The sequence below is a fragment of the Xiphophorus couchianus genome, chromosome 12, assembly GCF_001444195.1.
Source record: "Xiphophorus couchianus chromosome 12, X_couchianus-1.0, whole genome shotgun sequence".
NCBI lineage: Eukaryota > Metazoa > Chordata > Actinopteri > Cyprinodontiformes > Poeciliidae > Xiphophorus > Xiphophorus couchianus.
Window position 1 is genome coordinate 27,618,547 of NC_040239.1, and position 15,655 is coordinate 27,634,201.

The window sequence follows — 15,655 nt, forward strand, 5'->3', positions numbered from 1 at the left end:
AAACATTCTAACGCTGAATGCAAATAAACCTTGTGACATTCCAAAAGCCTATCAAAGCAAATGCTACAACTCATGAGTACTATCATACAATTTAAAGACAGCAAAATGAAATATTAAAGTGGGGCGCCTTAATATTATAACACGCCCTTGTTAGAATTTCAGGTTTTTAACACCTAAAAATATCCACACTATGTATCTTTTTTCCACCTTTAATGTGATGGATGCCCTGTACAAATAAGACCTAGATGGGAATAAAAAACTTTGAATCTTTAAAAAATAAAAACACTGCAGTGACCTGATTTCACAGCTGTGCAAACTCTTAAACCAACACTTTGTAGAAACACTTTATGGTTTAATATTGGACTTCAGTCATCCAATCAACTCTTGGATGCATGTTAACAGTAAATGTTGGAGGGACAAAAACAGAGAAAATTGTACGTTTCAAAGAGTTGGAATTTTAAACACTTCATTAAACCAGATCTGCTGAATTGGTTATTAATTTTGGTAGCGCACAACAAAATCAGACCGATGTCACCCGCAAGCCTCCAAAATGTCAGCTAAACTTTAAAATCTGCAGCTCCGCTGTTCCTCTTACAGTTGCCATAGCAACCCAACACTACTTCCAGGAGTTACGCAGCAACGAGTGAGTGAATGTCACAGCAGCAGCTGATGCAAAGTTCTCGCGGAGCGGGCCTGAGTCACTTGGAAAGGAGTGAACTCGGCCGGCTGCAGCCTCATCGCTTTCCGAGTATTCTTATGAAGTTGCAAACTCTGACAACTGGTAAAATGCCAGAACGGCTCCGGATCAATACTCATCAAAACTTAAAGGTCATAAACCATCTGAAGGACTAAATATTTCAGGGGCAGACAGCAGCAGCCTCCTCCACCGCCTCCCCGACCGCCCTGACTGCCTTCACCAACAGATGCACGTCCACACACCTCCCACGTCTGGTCCCCCTCCCCCAAAAGGCTCCTGAAAATGAAACAGCTGCCAATAGCGCCCTCGCTTGTGCCAGCAATACCCCCCAAACTCACCCCTGTCAAATAAATCAGAGGCAGACGCTGCTTTGGATGTGTTTACAGAGGTGGTGGTGAGCCTTTTTTTTTTTTTTTGACAGACGAGTTTAGAACTATGACCGTACCGCCGGCCAGGTCTCCGCTGAAGAGTAGCTTTACTTTGCAGATTGCGCGTTTAAAAGATGGCTGATAGGTTGTCGTTTCATTTGTAAATTTGTTGGTGAACGTAAACAGATACATTTGTTTGTTTGTTCATTCAGATCCCCTTATATTTACATAAGAATAAAAAAACTGTACATTTACTGATAAAACATAAAGCAGACAGGTATTTACACTTTTCCTTTACACAACCTATTGCAATTACTCTTTCTACATTCTGTGAACACATACATATCAAGTGTTCACGCAAATACACAAACATATATATAGACTCATACACCTATATATTCACACACACGATTCCTACTTCGATGTTGTTTTAATATTTGTGAATTTATTCACAAAGCCGTGAGTTTGATATGTTTAAATTACATTTAAAGTTCCTATTTGCACTTTCTGAACCAACATTTGAATGTAACAAACATTTGAAAGAACGTTTTCATTCAATTAAGCGCTTCAGTTTGTCTGCATCAGATCGGTATCGGTCCACACTAAACCCCAGATATCGGTATCAGAAGTGAAAAACTTGGATTGGTGCATCCCTAGTCATCCCTCTATCCAAAAGGGTAAGTTTGGTGTTAGATCTGGCTTTAGGTATGTCAAAGTTTCCTACAGCTGCATGCGTTGTCATATATTTATGAAAGTAAAATAATAAAATAATAGAAATAAAGTAAAAACTAATGATCGGTTATTTACTGTAAATGCGTCATTTTATACGCCTGCGCTCGGACTCAGCCTAATTTGCAGCTGTGTTGGATGTTGATGCAGCAATAAAAGCGTGAAAGAAAAAAAAAAGTATTCTGCTTACCTCTGCAAGGCTGCCAGCCTCCACAGAACTGACTGGGGGTCAGCTAATGGGATTACGTGGGTTGGAAGCCATCATAAATGAAGTCCCCGGTGAGGAGTGAGGAGCCCTTTCTATCCTTTAACCCTCTTTAGAGCCTTGCCTTTCACAGCCAGTCAGACAGCCACACTAAGACTCCTCCAGCTCTGCTGCTGCTGAACCAGCTGTGCTCCGGCTGCTCACTGTGTAAGAGGGATGGCTTTTCACGTTTCTCCCCCGAGACACCAAGAAAAGAATTTTATAATTTTATATTAATAATTTAACTTTTACTTTATAATGTTGGTACTTGATTAAAATGTTTAATTGCGTTAATTGCAGTATCTGTAACTAATCTTTTGCAAGTAATCACATTTTAATCCAAAATTACACATTGACAGAGTCAGCATTTTAAGCTTAAACATGTTTTGTTGCTAAATTATCGAATTGACATATAAACTCAACAAAGATATTTATTGTTTTTTAAACTGTCGTTTAGATTATTCAACCATCAAATTGGTGCAAAGCGCTGAACAGCTTTCAAGAGTTTCAGAAACTCCTGATTATTCATGTAACTTCTTCGAAAAATACTCCTTTACAAATGTAGACTGTGAATGCTAACATTAGCCTTGGGGATGGGGATTACTTGATGCAGCCAGCTTAGCATTGAGATGCCATTTTATACTTGAATGACGTATTCTTTTAGCACAACTTGAACACAACAACAGTCTTTTACAGCGTCAGATTATATGGTTTTGAAGCAAACATTAACCACAAGTTAGCCAGGAGAAGCAGGTTTTTGTTTGTGGATGTTGCTTGTGCGCCAGATTTATAGAGATACCAGAAACATTCAGGTACAAATGTTCCAGCTGGAACCTTTGCATGTTAAAAAGAGTAGATGTTAAGAATTTTAACATCAATACAACAAATTGAATCAAAATTTATGCCCTTGAATCTTCTCTGTTACTCACTAAACAGCTCTAGGTTAGTGAGATTTGTATACATTCATTCTTAACACTTATCACAGATTCCTAACTGAATTTAAGGTTGAACTTTGACTGGGTCATTCTTACACATGAATATGATTTTTATCTATAAACTGCTCCATTGTGACTCTCATTCTGTTTATTCGTTGTGTAAGTCTCTGCTCTGATCTGACGTCTTTTGCAGCCTCTAAATCAGGGGTGTTCAAGCTTTTTGTCAAATCTGCCAAAATCCTCAAGTAGAAAATATTGTCAATTTCTTGTACCTTCTTCACAATAAACTTACAATCAGTTAATCATAACTTTAGGGATCCAGTCATATATAGTTCTAAATAGTTTTCTTCCAGGAGTTCCCTGCATTCAGCTCCAAACCAATCAGCTTTGAACAGCTTCCCAGTCTCTGTTGAAGCAAAGCATCCCCACAGCTTGATGCTGCCGCCACCGTGTTTGTGTCATTGTGTGTTCAGGTGATTAGCTTAAAAAGTAAAATCTTGGTCTCATCTAACCAGCTACAGTCAATTGTAGAATGAATTCTACTTTAAACCTTTTACTTTCCCGGCATGTGTATATCTAATATGCTAGGACTACCCTCTCCTGCGCGCGCTAACGCTAACTCCTTGTGCTTTCATCGTCCTGCAGAAACGTGAGCTCAGACGGGGCAGAGGCTCGGCGCAGACTGAGGGAATGCGAAGGCCTGGTGGACGCTTTGCTGCACGCGCTGCAGTCCGCCGTGGGGAAGAAAGACATGGACAACAAGGTGAGGAAACGACCCGGCTTCCGCAGCAGGTGCAGTCGATGCTACGCCTGTCTCTCCTCTCTCCGCAGTCCGTGGAGAACTGCGTTTGCATCATGAGGAACCTCTCCTATCACGTGCACAAAGAGGTGCCTGGCGCCGAGAGATTCCAGGACCCGTCGGCCCTACAGGCCCCCGGATCCGCGGGGCCACAAAGAAAAAAGAAGGATGATGCTGGCTGCTTCGGGGGAAAGAAGGCCAAAGGTGAGAAGACGGAAAGGGAAAGAGAGGTATCATAAAGTTGCTGGAAAGACAAAACTTTTATCCGCCTGTCCAACAATGATATTTGAAATTAACCTGCTGATGAAAAGTGGCAACCAAACAGTGACCATCAGTTCAGAGATCAAGCCCGCTCCAGCTTTTCACATGTACAGATTTATACTGAAATCATTTATCCACATGTCTATAAACACACTGAGTATTTACACGTTAGAGCAGACATTGCCTTCTGGCCCTTTAGGGGTCTTTGAGCAGTCTGTGTAAAAATCCCAAAATCAAACATGCATTTCTGCAAGCAAATCAAAGAAAAAAAGGGGTCCTTTATTTTGAAAAGCTGGGGTTTGGTTCTGAGGCAACTGATTTAAACACCTGTGTTGCCATGCTTGTGCAGTCCACTGATGCTTCACTCCTCCAAAAAATATGAGATACACTTCAAAATTTCAGTTAATGCTGAAAAAAATTGCAATAGAATATTAATTTGTAGAAGACAGGCATTATTATTCACATTGCGGATATTATTATATTTGAAGGGATTCAAACATGAGATGTTTTTCCCTTATTTTGTAAAAAAAAATGATACTCTAAACGTGCAATGAATTGCAATGTCTTCCTTGTTTTTCACATTTGTTTTTGTTAGTAAATAAATATAAAGTAAATATAATGTCCTGCTGTCAGTTTGCTAGGTCACATTTTAGTTTCAGTTGCCAGAAGAAGATAAAAAATTATATAATCAGGAATATAATCGGAAAAAGAAGATCTGGCCTTCAACAACAGACACAGTTTGTAGAGAGAAATAATTGTTAGCATGCTCTCTGAGAACAGCGCTAACACACGGTGGTTTCTGTAGAGCTGAAATGAACATAGACTAGATCTAACCGCAATGACACAGAGATTGAAATTCAGATCTGTGATCAGCTCAAACCCAGTCGTTCACATTTCCAGGCTCTTATTCCTGCTCTTCCCACACAGCCATTCTGATAAAACACTTATTCACACTCTGGCATTCGATGCCACTTTTAAACATATTCCCTCTTTGACATCCTACTTTCCCTCATAATGGAATCTGTTTTTTGCCTATTAGTGTGTTGTCACCAAATCCTCCGTATAACACCGTTCTTGTTGCAAGTCCCCCTACACACACAGAAACACCCTTTATTAACCGTCTATTACGGCCTTCACTGATTCACCTTCAGGAAATAATGACTTATTTTTGTGTTGACGTGTGTAACACTGTCCTCCTTCACACACACCACACACACGGACGCATGTCTTTTTTTTCACCATGCCTATTCTCTCTTTGTGTTTTTCTCCTTGCTTTGTGTTTTTTTGGCATTGCTGCTGCTTCCTTGGATAACAATAGAGGAATGGTTTAATCAAGGTGAGTGCCCTCCCCCCATTCTCTTCTCCCTCTCAGCTCTCCTCCTCCTCATCATCTTCATCCCTCCTCCTCTCCTTCTTCTCCCTCCTCCCCCTGGCTGTAGAGTGCAGTTAGAAATAGTTTTGGGTGTCCTCCAGAAGACCCTGAGAAACTTCTAAGGATTTCAGAAAATTGTAGCATTCATTTCATGTGCATTCCCTTACCATAGCTAACAACCCCAGTTCAGAGTCAAATGTTTTTTGTTTTTTTGTTTTGTTTTGTCGATATTTTAAACTTCAGAGCTAAAGTATCTAATTTGTATCCTATAATGAGAAAGACTTAGTAGGAAATGCTCTCTAAAGTGTTTCCCCTTTAGTTTAGCTGCTAAACTAAACCATGTTTATCTAATATAAACATGGTTATGAACGTTTTTGCTACTGGTTTGTATTTGTGTAGTTGTGAACATTGAAACTTCACTTGATGTGAGCTAGCGCTGGGTAAATATGGAAAAAAGTCCTGGAGCGATAAGGGCTGCAACTAACTTTTTTTTAGCTATGAAGTATTCTATTGATTATTCTGATGATTAATCAGTCAATTATATAAAAAACATTGCTACATTCTGCAGATTTTTCATTTAAGCACGTAAACCTTTTTTTATACAATATTAGAAATTCCTAAAAAAGATACAATAAAACTAATTAGTTTGTTGCCTAAAATGCAATAACATAGCGTTCCATTAGCATACACTTAATAATTTGTAGCAATGGATGAAGATAAAAAAAGCTTCTAACATCAATATGTGAAAAGTTCAGCTCTTTCTGCTGGACTTAAAATCCATAAAGTGCAGGGCTCTTTCTGCTATTATTATTTTATTTCACATTATTTTATTTAATTAATTTATTTATTTTTTACAGAATTTGAACCAGGTGAAGCTAAAACTGTCCCTTAAAGAGTTGTGGGTAGAACATCTTTACAGACAAGGAAGGTGTTTGCTTATATTTTTGTACAGTTTTTGCTTAATTACTGCTCTTTTGTTATTTCAGCAAATGGCCTTTGTTAGAGTCTATATTAAAGATGGATAGATTTCAAAACTTGATTATTATTATTATTATTATTATTATTATTATTGATTTACCTCAATTAATCCAATTGTTACAACCTTGATTACAATATTTTTTTAAATAACAGTTGACAGTCAATATATATCACGATATAAAACAAATCTGTATTTTTGTCAATTTCTAATGTTTCCTGTAACTGTTAAGTGAAATCAGATGTTATCAGCTTGTTTGTCGTTTTATTGACGTCGTTGAACATTATGCAGCTGCTCTCTGCAGCCTCTGCCAAATCAATAGGGGATTAATTTAAACTAAAATCTTCAAGCATTACAGGAGAATAAAACAAAAATGGCGGCTATAGCTCACTTTAAATATTGCTTTTGAAAGTCTAAGCTATGAAATAGAAATAAGCTTGTGCTTGACATAACTCTTCTTTTTTGTTGTTGTTGAACTTCATATCTCCACACAACTGAACTCTTCCCTTCTTGTCAACAATGTCATTCGCTGTGTCTTCTTCTTCTTCACTTCTTAAGTCAAGTCCTACCTGTTAAGTAATGCTCAAACCTAAGCCGTTAGCGCGTCTGGCACCTACTGTTCCTTCTGCGTCAGTCTAACTTTGCATTACTCTATTTCAGCCGCATGACCAGTCCGGCTCGGAGCAGCTCTTCTTATCATTGGCTGTTCATCTTTCCTATATATGTATTGAGAACAAATTACTTTGAGATTTATGTATCGTTTTATCACGAACATTGATTGTGGCTTTCTCTGTGTTGCAGTCTGATTTGATGTGATATACTAGGTTTTGTGAGCAACAAGATACATGAGTCCTAAAAGGTTAAAGTGAAACTACACTGCTTTGAGAAAATATTCATTCCCAATTTAACTTTCCCGCATTTTGTTGACGACAAACTTTCCTGTTTCCATCCTTTCCTGCTGTGTAGAATGGTGATGGCAGCATTATGCTCTGGAGATGAACTAGAGAAGTTAGAGATGATTTGTTGGAGGCTTTGAACGACTTCAGTCTGGGGTAGATGTTCAGCTTCCCTCAGCGAGACGACCCTTACCGTACAACCAGAGCTAGAATGGACTAGAACCGCTTTGTCGCCATCTAGTGGTTGGAATTATGCCCATATTTCAATATACTTGGCTAACTTGCACATGAAATACCTGGATGTGTAGCTTTGGTTTGTTCTATATTAAAACTATGAATTCTACTTAATGTAGAATCTGCTTTACAGCAAAATGTATTTTTATGTCATTGTACGTAGAAATAAATTATATGTAGAAATATTTCAAAACCCATGAATTTCGTTCCAGTTCACAAATATGCACTACATCATGTTAGTCAAAAAAATCCCATTAGAGTTTATATGTAAACTAGCGTTCGTTTAACAAAGTTAATTTCAACATCTGTAATTTGATGCTAAATTCTTGAACAAACAGACATATTAGATCAACAACAAAGATTTGTTGTTTTTAATTGAATTTGTTTGCGGATGTTGCTTGTGCGTCAGATTTACAACTGTGTTTGAAAGTGGTTTTGTTGTTTGTTTAGGTTCTTTTTGGTTCATGATCATGAATGCTGTTCATTCCCATCTATCTGTTTCTTGTGTAAATGCAAACACTCTTGTTTCTATGTAGGTGAATGTGTTCCCATTAGTTGCAGCCCAGGGTTCATTTATGTTTAGTTAAATTTGGACTTTTTCCAACTTATAACTCATCCACATAGTTATGTCTTTCAGATGTCCGTCCATCATAGAAAAATACATTTCGGGTCCAGCTGGTCCATTAATACTGATGTCAACCTTCCAACCTTGTATCTTGTTTGTTGCATCATCCTTAGAAATTCACGTTTCTGCTGGTAACATCTTCTTCTCTCTTTATTCCTCCCACGCAGGCAGAAAGAATGGTGAAAATGACAAAAACTACGACACTTTGGATCTACCTAAACGTACAGAGCCTTCCAAAGGTACGTCCTTCCCTGGGAAATGAAGAACTTCCCTCCGTTAACGGAGGCTCTGGAAAAAGAGCAGATAAACGGTTAGGAGGCATCTCGTCTGATTAATAGTATGGGAAGCTCTTGATAGAAAAAATAGTTGTTTTAGTTGAGTTTATTTTTGTGTCACCAGTGCTGATTATTCACTAATTATTACAGAACTTCTATTACTTGGTGCAGCAGAAGAAGAGGATCTTTATTTCAGAGTGAGCTCTAGAAGTCTGCATTTGAAGAACCTCTGCTTGATTTAATCTGTCAAACTGTAATGTGTATTTGATAATTGGGATTGAAGTTGAAAATTAGCCTCCTACTAAGATGCTAATCAATGATTTAATTGTTGTTGAGGGAAAAAAATAGACATATTAAATCTGATTATGAGCACAAGCTACAGATTTTCTCATCTTGACTTAATGCTTTACAAGCAAACAAACAAACTCCTTCTCTCCTCATTCCTCCCAGATGATAAAAGCCTCTGTTCTACTTTGTCAGTATAAGTACATCTGATTCTCTACCTTTCCCCTATTTACAGACATGTTCAGCATTTCCTGCTGAGTTTAAGAGCCAAGCCGTTTCTTGGCCACAGCCAGAGTTTTCCTGGAGTCTTCACTGTTTGACTCCAGTAATATAGAAATACTACTAAACCCCTTTTTAAGTACTCTCTAACCATAGTGACCATCATTGCATTCTGAGGAAAGAGCGGGAACACCGCCTAAACTGTGGAGTATGGTAGTGGCACCATCATGTTGCGGGGCTGTTTTGCTCCAGGATGCACTTCATTACATAGATGCCATGATGAGGAAGGGAAATTATGTGGAAATGTTGAAGCGACATCTAATGGACAATGACCCTAAGCTTGCAGTCAAAGTGGCTTAAAGACTTTGACTTTCGGTGTGGTTGTCATAAAACCCCAATGACCTGAAAAGGTATGTAAACTTTTCATTTCTTAGATACAAGCAAATGAATCTGTGAGATAATCTTTCTCTTAATTATGGCGTTTAGCAAATAGAAAGAAGTTTGGTAATTCCAAACACAAGAGAAGTTTGCTTTAATTTAACATCAATAAAAAGATTCATGTCTTTTTAATTAGATTGTATGTGAACGCATAGTTTCAACTGTGCATCGTTTCCATTATGATCTGAGAGTATTTTCAATCAACCAATTTATATTTTTTTTTACAGATACTAGCCCTCAAAAATGTATTAAACGGTATCAAAAATAAAGTGATATTTACGAGTATTGCTTATAAATAAAAGAATGTATTTTTATGTACATTGCATTTAAAACAATGTTGTGAAAATGTATCTAGTCAATAATCAGTAGAAAAACATTTCCTGGCATTACGTCAATCAACCTCTTGTGATAACTGCCGACCAGCTTTCCGTACGCTTCCATTGATATTTTTACATTATTTTTAAATAAAATCATACAAATCTAAACAGCCCTGACTGTACATTTCATAACTGTCATAGAACAGAGTGTCTTCAGTCAGAAGCTCCTCCAAATTTGTTGTAATACAAACCGCTACAGGGGATCATTCCTGCCCACAGCCATCAGCATCTACAATAACTCTTTAATTAAATGAGTTACAACAACATTTATTTTCCCTTTGGGATCAATGAAGTACTTTTGAATAGAATAGAATATTTTTGACAATTTATTTTTGTTAATTCCAAGTCATTGAGTTTGGAATGCCTCCTTTCCATCTCTCTCCAAAAACAGTCAGATTCAGGTCAGGACTTTAACTGGGCCACTTGAAAATTTCAATGTCGCTTCCAGGCAGAAGAAACTGAATTGAAAAAGACCTGAAACCTACATTTATCGATTGTATGAATAATTCTGGGCTTAGCTGTATAAAAAGCATAAGAGTAACAATGAGTTTTGTTACTATTATGTATTAGCGGCTCTAGACACAGAGACATCACCTAGCCTTCCAGCGTGTTAGCTGACTGTGTGTGTGGATCTGTGTGAGTGAAGGATGTCGGCGTGTGTGTGGGTGTGTGTGAGAGAGGCCACCCATCCGTCTTCTCCCGTCTGCAGAATTCACCTGCACTCCTCAAACACTTCGGCGAAGTCTATATCACTTCCTTTTGGAGCCATAATTACCTACATTAACACAGCAAAGAGGGCTCTTTAACTAGATCACTGCTAATTGCCGTGCTTTTCAAAGTTGAGGCCATTTTGCCCTTTTTTTTATCACTCCTTAAATAAGGGATAGCAAATGAGCTCCAAGGATGATAATTAATACTTTGTCTGCTGGCTGGGGTTTATGGACGAAAGCCAAGCTGAGACGCCGTAGTTGAGGCATGGGTTGCATTTATCTTCGACGGCGTGGAAACAATACCCCTTCTGAGTTTGGATGGCAGTTACCTTTACAGACAGATCTAAATGTCAGCCGCAGCTTTTTATTGTAAACAGCAAGCCATATATTTACTCGCCTGCAGACAGAAAAATCGGTTCAATTTGATGTTTATTAGCTTGACATGCATAGCAACAACTAGGTACATAAGCTTAATAACCAGAGCCAAATCCGCATTAACCTTTAGAAGACTTTTCTTTCTTTCTTTTTTTTTTCCACTTTCTCCTTTCTGCTGCTGATTCAAAGGTGCTCAGTGCTGCAAGACTGCAGAAGCCTTCAGGGAACCTTGCTTGTTTTACTTTTATTTATTTATTTTTTTTACCTCTCTGTGTGTGGTTCAGGCTCCTACATTCCTCACCGCTTCCACTGGTCAGCTGTGGGGATTTTGCAGGGGCAGCAGCTCTCATTTTGTGGCGATGACTAAAGAAGATATGGGAGATTACATGTGTATCCCAGTCCTGATGTGTTGCTAGATAGAGAGAGGTCAGTGCATGGAGCAGACTGGATGTGGCAGTGGCCAGTGCTTAATCTTGGTGTGTGTGGGGGGGTGTGGGTGTGTGTGTGTGTGTGTTGGAGGAGGAAGGAGATGGAAAGAGCAGAAAATATGGACACTAACATTAATATTCTCCACATTGTCTTTTTTTTTCTTTTTCCAAATTTTTTTTAACCCAGCATTATCAGCAGATTTTTTTAAATCATCTTGCTATCAGAAAAATGTTTGTATTTCAACTTATCCCTTCATAACTGTGGAAGCAAGGTGTCATTTTTACAACTGGGAGTGGCTGATTAGCATCTCAGGAGCTCAAATGCAACCCCCAAACTCCAGTGGAGTTATAAAGGAGGCTCCATGGATGCATTAAGAGGAAGTTCAAATCATCTCTTCCATCCATCATAATGGGGTAAGGATAATATTTCTGACTCCAACGTCTCTCTTTTCCCACGTTTCTAACTCTACAGCCAGGCAGTGACTTAAAGAGGAGCGGCAAAAGCAAATGAGGCGGATTAGCAGCGCTGATGGTGTCATCCAGAACATGTTGCTATGAAGTATAGTCTTTGCTGCCTGGATGTTGAGCAATTAGTATTTCATTCAGTCAGAAGCCTCTTCAGATTTGTTGCGAGACTGACTGCTACCAGCATCACCATCCACAATAACTCTTTGAAGATACTTGGATGACATAAATGACATCATTTAATTTCCTTTGGGGATAAATTAAATATTTTTTTATTTGAATTGAATCCATCCATTGTGCTATGAAAAATAAGAACCTTCAACTCATAGGAAACTTGTGAATCCAAACTTTAAAAAAAAAAAACACCCCAAAATCAGAATGAAAGTTCTGGACATTGGAGTCTGAAAAGATGGAGGACTGCAGCAAATGTGTAGAAATCCTATAGTGGAGAAAACTCAATTAAGAGGAATATGAGAAAAGTTATCCGTAACGGCCAGTAATTCCTTCAGGATGATTTCCGTTTGGGACAAATGTCCACCTAGACATATGTAGATGCGCTACAACCTGAAAACATTTCACTTTTAGGTTTCCACAAACAAATAAAAAAAAGGCTGGTAGTTAATAATGTAACTATTCAAGGCAAATATGGTTGAGTATTGTTTCCTTTTCACCATTAAAATAATCAAAAAAAGATTTTAAATTGTCTTATATTTTATTTGGAAATAGGTATTTTTGTCTTACCTTACCCCAGTCCCTGTGTTACTTTCACCATTCTTTAATTATTCAGTTTCCCTTTGGGATCAGTCAGATTTTTTTGAACTGAATTGAATTTGCTTTCAAAGCAACAGAGACAGATTGCAGGTGGCTGAAGTGCAGAATCACAGAGACCCGGGGAGATTGGATGGATTTGTTTTTTTTTCATGCTGGCGTAGATCCTGAGGAACTGAAAATAACAGCGCGACCAAAGTAATTAGCTGTTAAAAAGAGCAGTTTGTGTGGCAGGGACTGAAATTATAAAATACTTTCCCGTCACTTCATTGAAACCACATAATTTAACTTTCAGATTTAAAAAAAATCAGTGGGACGAGTGGAGTAAGGAAAAAGAAAGACAAAGGTTTCACATGAGAAAACTTGCCTTGTACAGAGACCTTGACTCCTTTCTTTGCAGGAAAATAAATTCCTGTTAAACATCTTTTTTTTCCTCCTGAGTTGTGTCTCAGACTGAAGGGAGGTGCACAGAATACCGAATTAGCTGTTTGTTGCTCTGGAAGGACCTCTGTGTATGTCTCAGATTAATTAGCCTTTGCCCGTTTTTTGCTGAAGCCATCTCTGCCTTTCCACACTCATCTGGCCTCGCTCGCACTCGTATCGCTCCGCTGTGCTGCCGCGGCTGAGTGCAGATGAGGGAAAATGCCTCACATCTTCTCGGGGTGAGAAGTGTTCACTTCTCTGCGGAAGTGAAATGAGGATCCTTCGAAATTAAGAGAGGAGGAAAGCTGGGATCCTTGTAGACGTAAATACTGACAGGTCATTTTCTGGGGTCGTTTCGGTTTGGCTATGATAACCTAATCACAGGCGGCATCTCGCGTGCCGTGACTAATTTTGCTCTGGCAGTTTCTTGTGCACCAAAATTCCAGCATTGTCAGTTCAATAAAAAGAAGCAAATTTATAGTTTGACGGAACTCAACAACATGAAAAAGATAACAGAAGGCAGATTAAGTGGTTTATGACACATCAATGAAGCCTAAAGAATTTGTACAAACTGAATTTGTTCTGCCCTGTCCGGGTTGTGCCCTGACTCTCGTCCAATGTGTCAAAAAATTTCTACTTAGGATCAATCTATGACTTCCTGTTTCGCTGGGGGATAAATATAATGTGACACAGAGGTCAGTTTCTCTTGCCACTAGCCCAGAGGAGGACAAGCATTTATCTTGTCAAGACGAACAGGATGGTAAGGGAGCTCGGGAACTCACTATTGAAGAACCAGATTTTAACCATTGTCCGCGATATACATGACAAGTGTTTGTACGGCCAATATTAGCCTTTTCTGTCCTACCATCACAAACATAAATATTTAAACTTTACTAAATTCTAAAGGGACTTTAGACTTTAATTGTAAGCATGTTTTTAGTCATATGAGACTAAAATTGAGCCTTTCAGTAGCAAACACCAGAGGTTGGACATACTGCTGGTCTTACAGTTCACTTTGAAATGGCCCAAGAAACCTTTTAGTGTGCGTGATATGATCAACTCTGAATTACTAGAAACAAAAACAGATGGCTCTATCAATAAGTTTAAAATGGGTCGCTACTATATAGAGGAATACTTCATTAGACACAAAATCAACCTCATCCTTTGCCGTCCAAGCCTCCACGCGTCCTTCCTTCAGAAAACTTGAGCATAGGGAGGACCCAAGAATCTTTCGTTAGTACTGCCAATAAATGTGGAACGAGATCACTGAGTTGACTGGAATAGTGATAGATTTTGAGGGTCTTTTTGCATAAAAAAATACTATTAAAAATGTTGACCCTACTTTTTTGTTGGACTGGTATCTTACATGGAACAAATGAGGAGTCTAACCTTAAAAATCTCACGTAAAGACCTAACTTTTATTTCTTGATGTCGTATACATACATGTTGCCAACCTCTTTGTCCAGTGGGTCTCTTTCTTTTCCTCATTAATCAGACATAGTTTACTAAAAGGGCCACTGAATGGTGTAATGCTTTCCTTGTTTGCCCTCTTGCACTCCCTGTTTGCCATTTTGAAAGACGTAAATGAGCAAGTTCAGATGGTTGAGGTGTTTGGTAAGAGACCTTCCCAAAAGCCCATTGTGAGAAGTTTTTTTTTTGCCAACTCTGAGCCACAGAAGGCTTCAGGCCAGACCCAAGATTCACTGGAGAGATTTATTTATAGATTTATTAATAGATTATAGATTATTTATAGACTGGGTTAGAAGCACTTTGGCATCCAGGCAGAAGACCTGGAAGAGCTCCCTCTAGTTCTCCTTCCATCCTACGGATTATTTTGCTCACAATTCACAAAACTGCAACATCTACTGAGATGACTTCTCTGTTGCCTAGAAGCCAGGTATTTAACTTGTATTGTTGTTTGACAGACTAGACAGTAGTGCCGGTGTTTGAAGTATTGTATAACCCTGTCCTATATCGGCCTACTGAATCTGTGTTTGTTGAAATACCAGAGTATCTTTCTCTTAGAAATGGAGCTTTATTCTTATTGTTTGGGTTGGTACAAACAATCAACTTTCTGTTTGTTTGCACTGTTGCATTGCAGCTTTATCATTGATTGAGAGCGGCAGCAGACCATCGTCCCAATGATTTTATTACTATGCTGTTTGCAGAGAACAAATACGGTGAAACGGGTTCATTTTCCAGCACTATATGTCTTCTGTAACGACTGCGATCCCTGAACTCCTACAGGCTGGAGTCTTTCTCTTCTTCTGTTTCTGCTTTGTTCCCAAACTAAAATCAGAACTCTGGATTTTAAACTCCAAGTGGCGTATGTCGCATAAAACCCTTCCTTCCTGTGGAATCTAACACCCGCGTAGCGAATGCTGACTCCAGCATTCAGTGTGCTGAATTCATACTACTTCCTGCCAACCCGTCGACCGCCATGGCTAATAACTTGCCCTTTTATGCCCTAAATGAACACTTCACTCAGTTGTTTCAGTTTGCTTCCTTCCCTCCACCTCCTCTTCCTCGCTGGTTTCTGTCACATTTTGCAATGAGGTGGTACTCTGAGCGAAGATGGAAACCTCATGATCCCTTGACCCAGACGCACTGAGGTGCAAGGCAGTGACAAAAGGCATCTGCATGGGTGTATAAGCTTACACAGGCACACGCTGATGCACAATCACACCGTGCTTCTTACCCTGGGCTCCTTTGCTATTTTGACACATAGCATCCATCCACATAGCGTTGGTTCCAGA

General features: G+C 38.9%; 1 protein-coding gene across 9 annotated transcripts in view; it reads left to right on the forward strand.

Annotated features, from left to right (window-relative positions):
* arvcfb (ARVCF delta catenin family member b) overlaps positions 1-15,655 on the forward strand; it is a 243,058-nt gene that overhangs the window by 195,790 nt on the left and 31,613 nt on the right. For 6 of the 9 annotated variants that reach the window (XM_028033129.1, XM_028033135.1, XM_028033132.1 and 3 more), the window contains 4 exons: positions 3,619-3,736; positions 3,805-3,976; positions 5,352-5,369; positions 8,304-8,375. In XM_028033129.1, coding sequence (XP_027888930.1) covers positions 3,619-3,736; positions 3,805-3,976; positions 5,352-5,369; positions 8,304-8,375 — 380 coding nt within the window. The remainder of the gene's footprint in view (positions 1-3,618; positions 3,737-3,804; positions 3,977-5,351; positions 5,370-8,303; positions 8,376-15,655) is intronic. The other 3 variants (XM_028033131.1, XM_028033133.1, XM_028033134.1) reach the window with 2 other exon arrangements.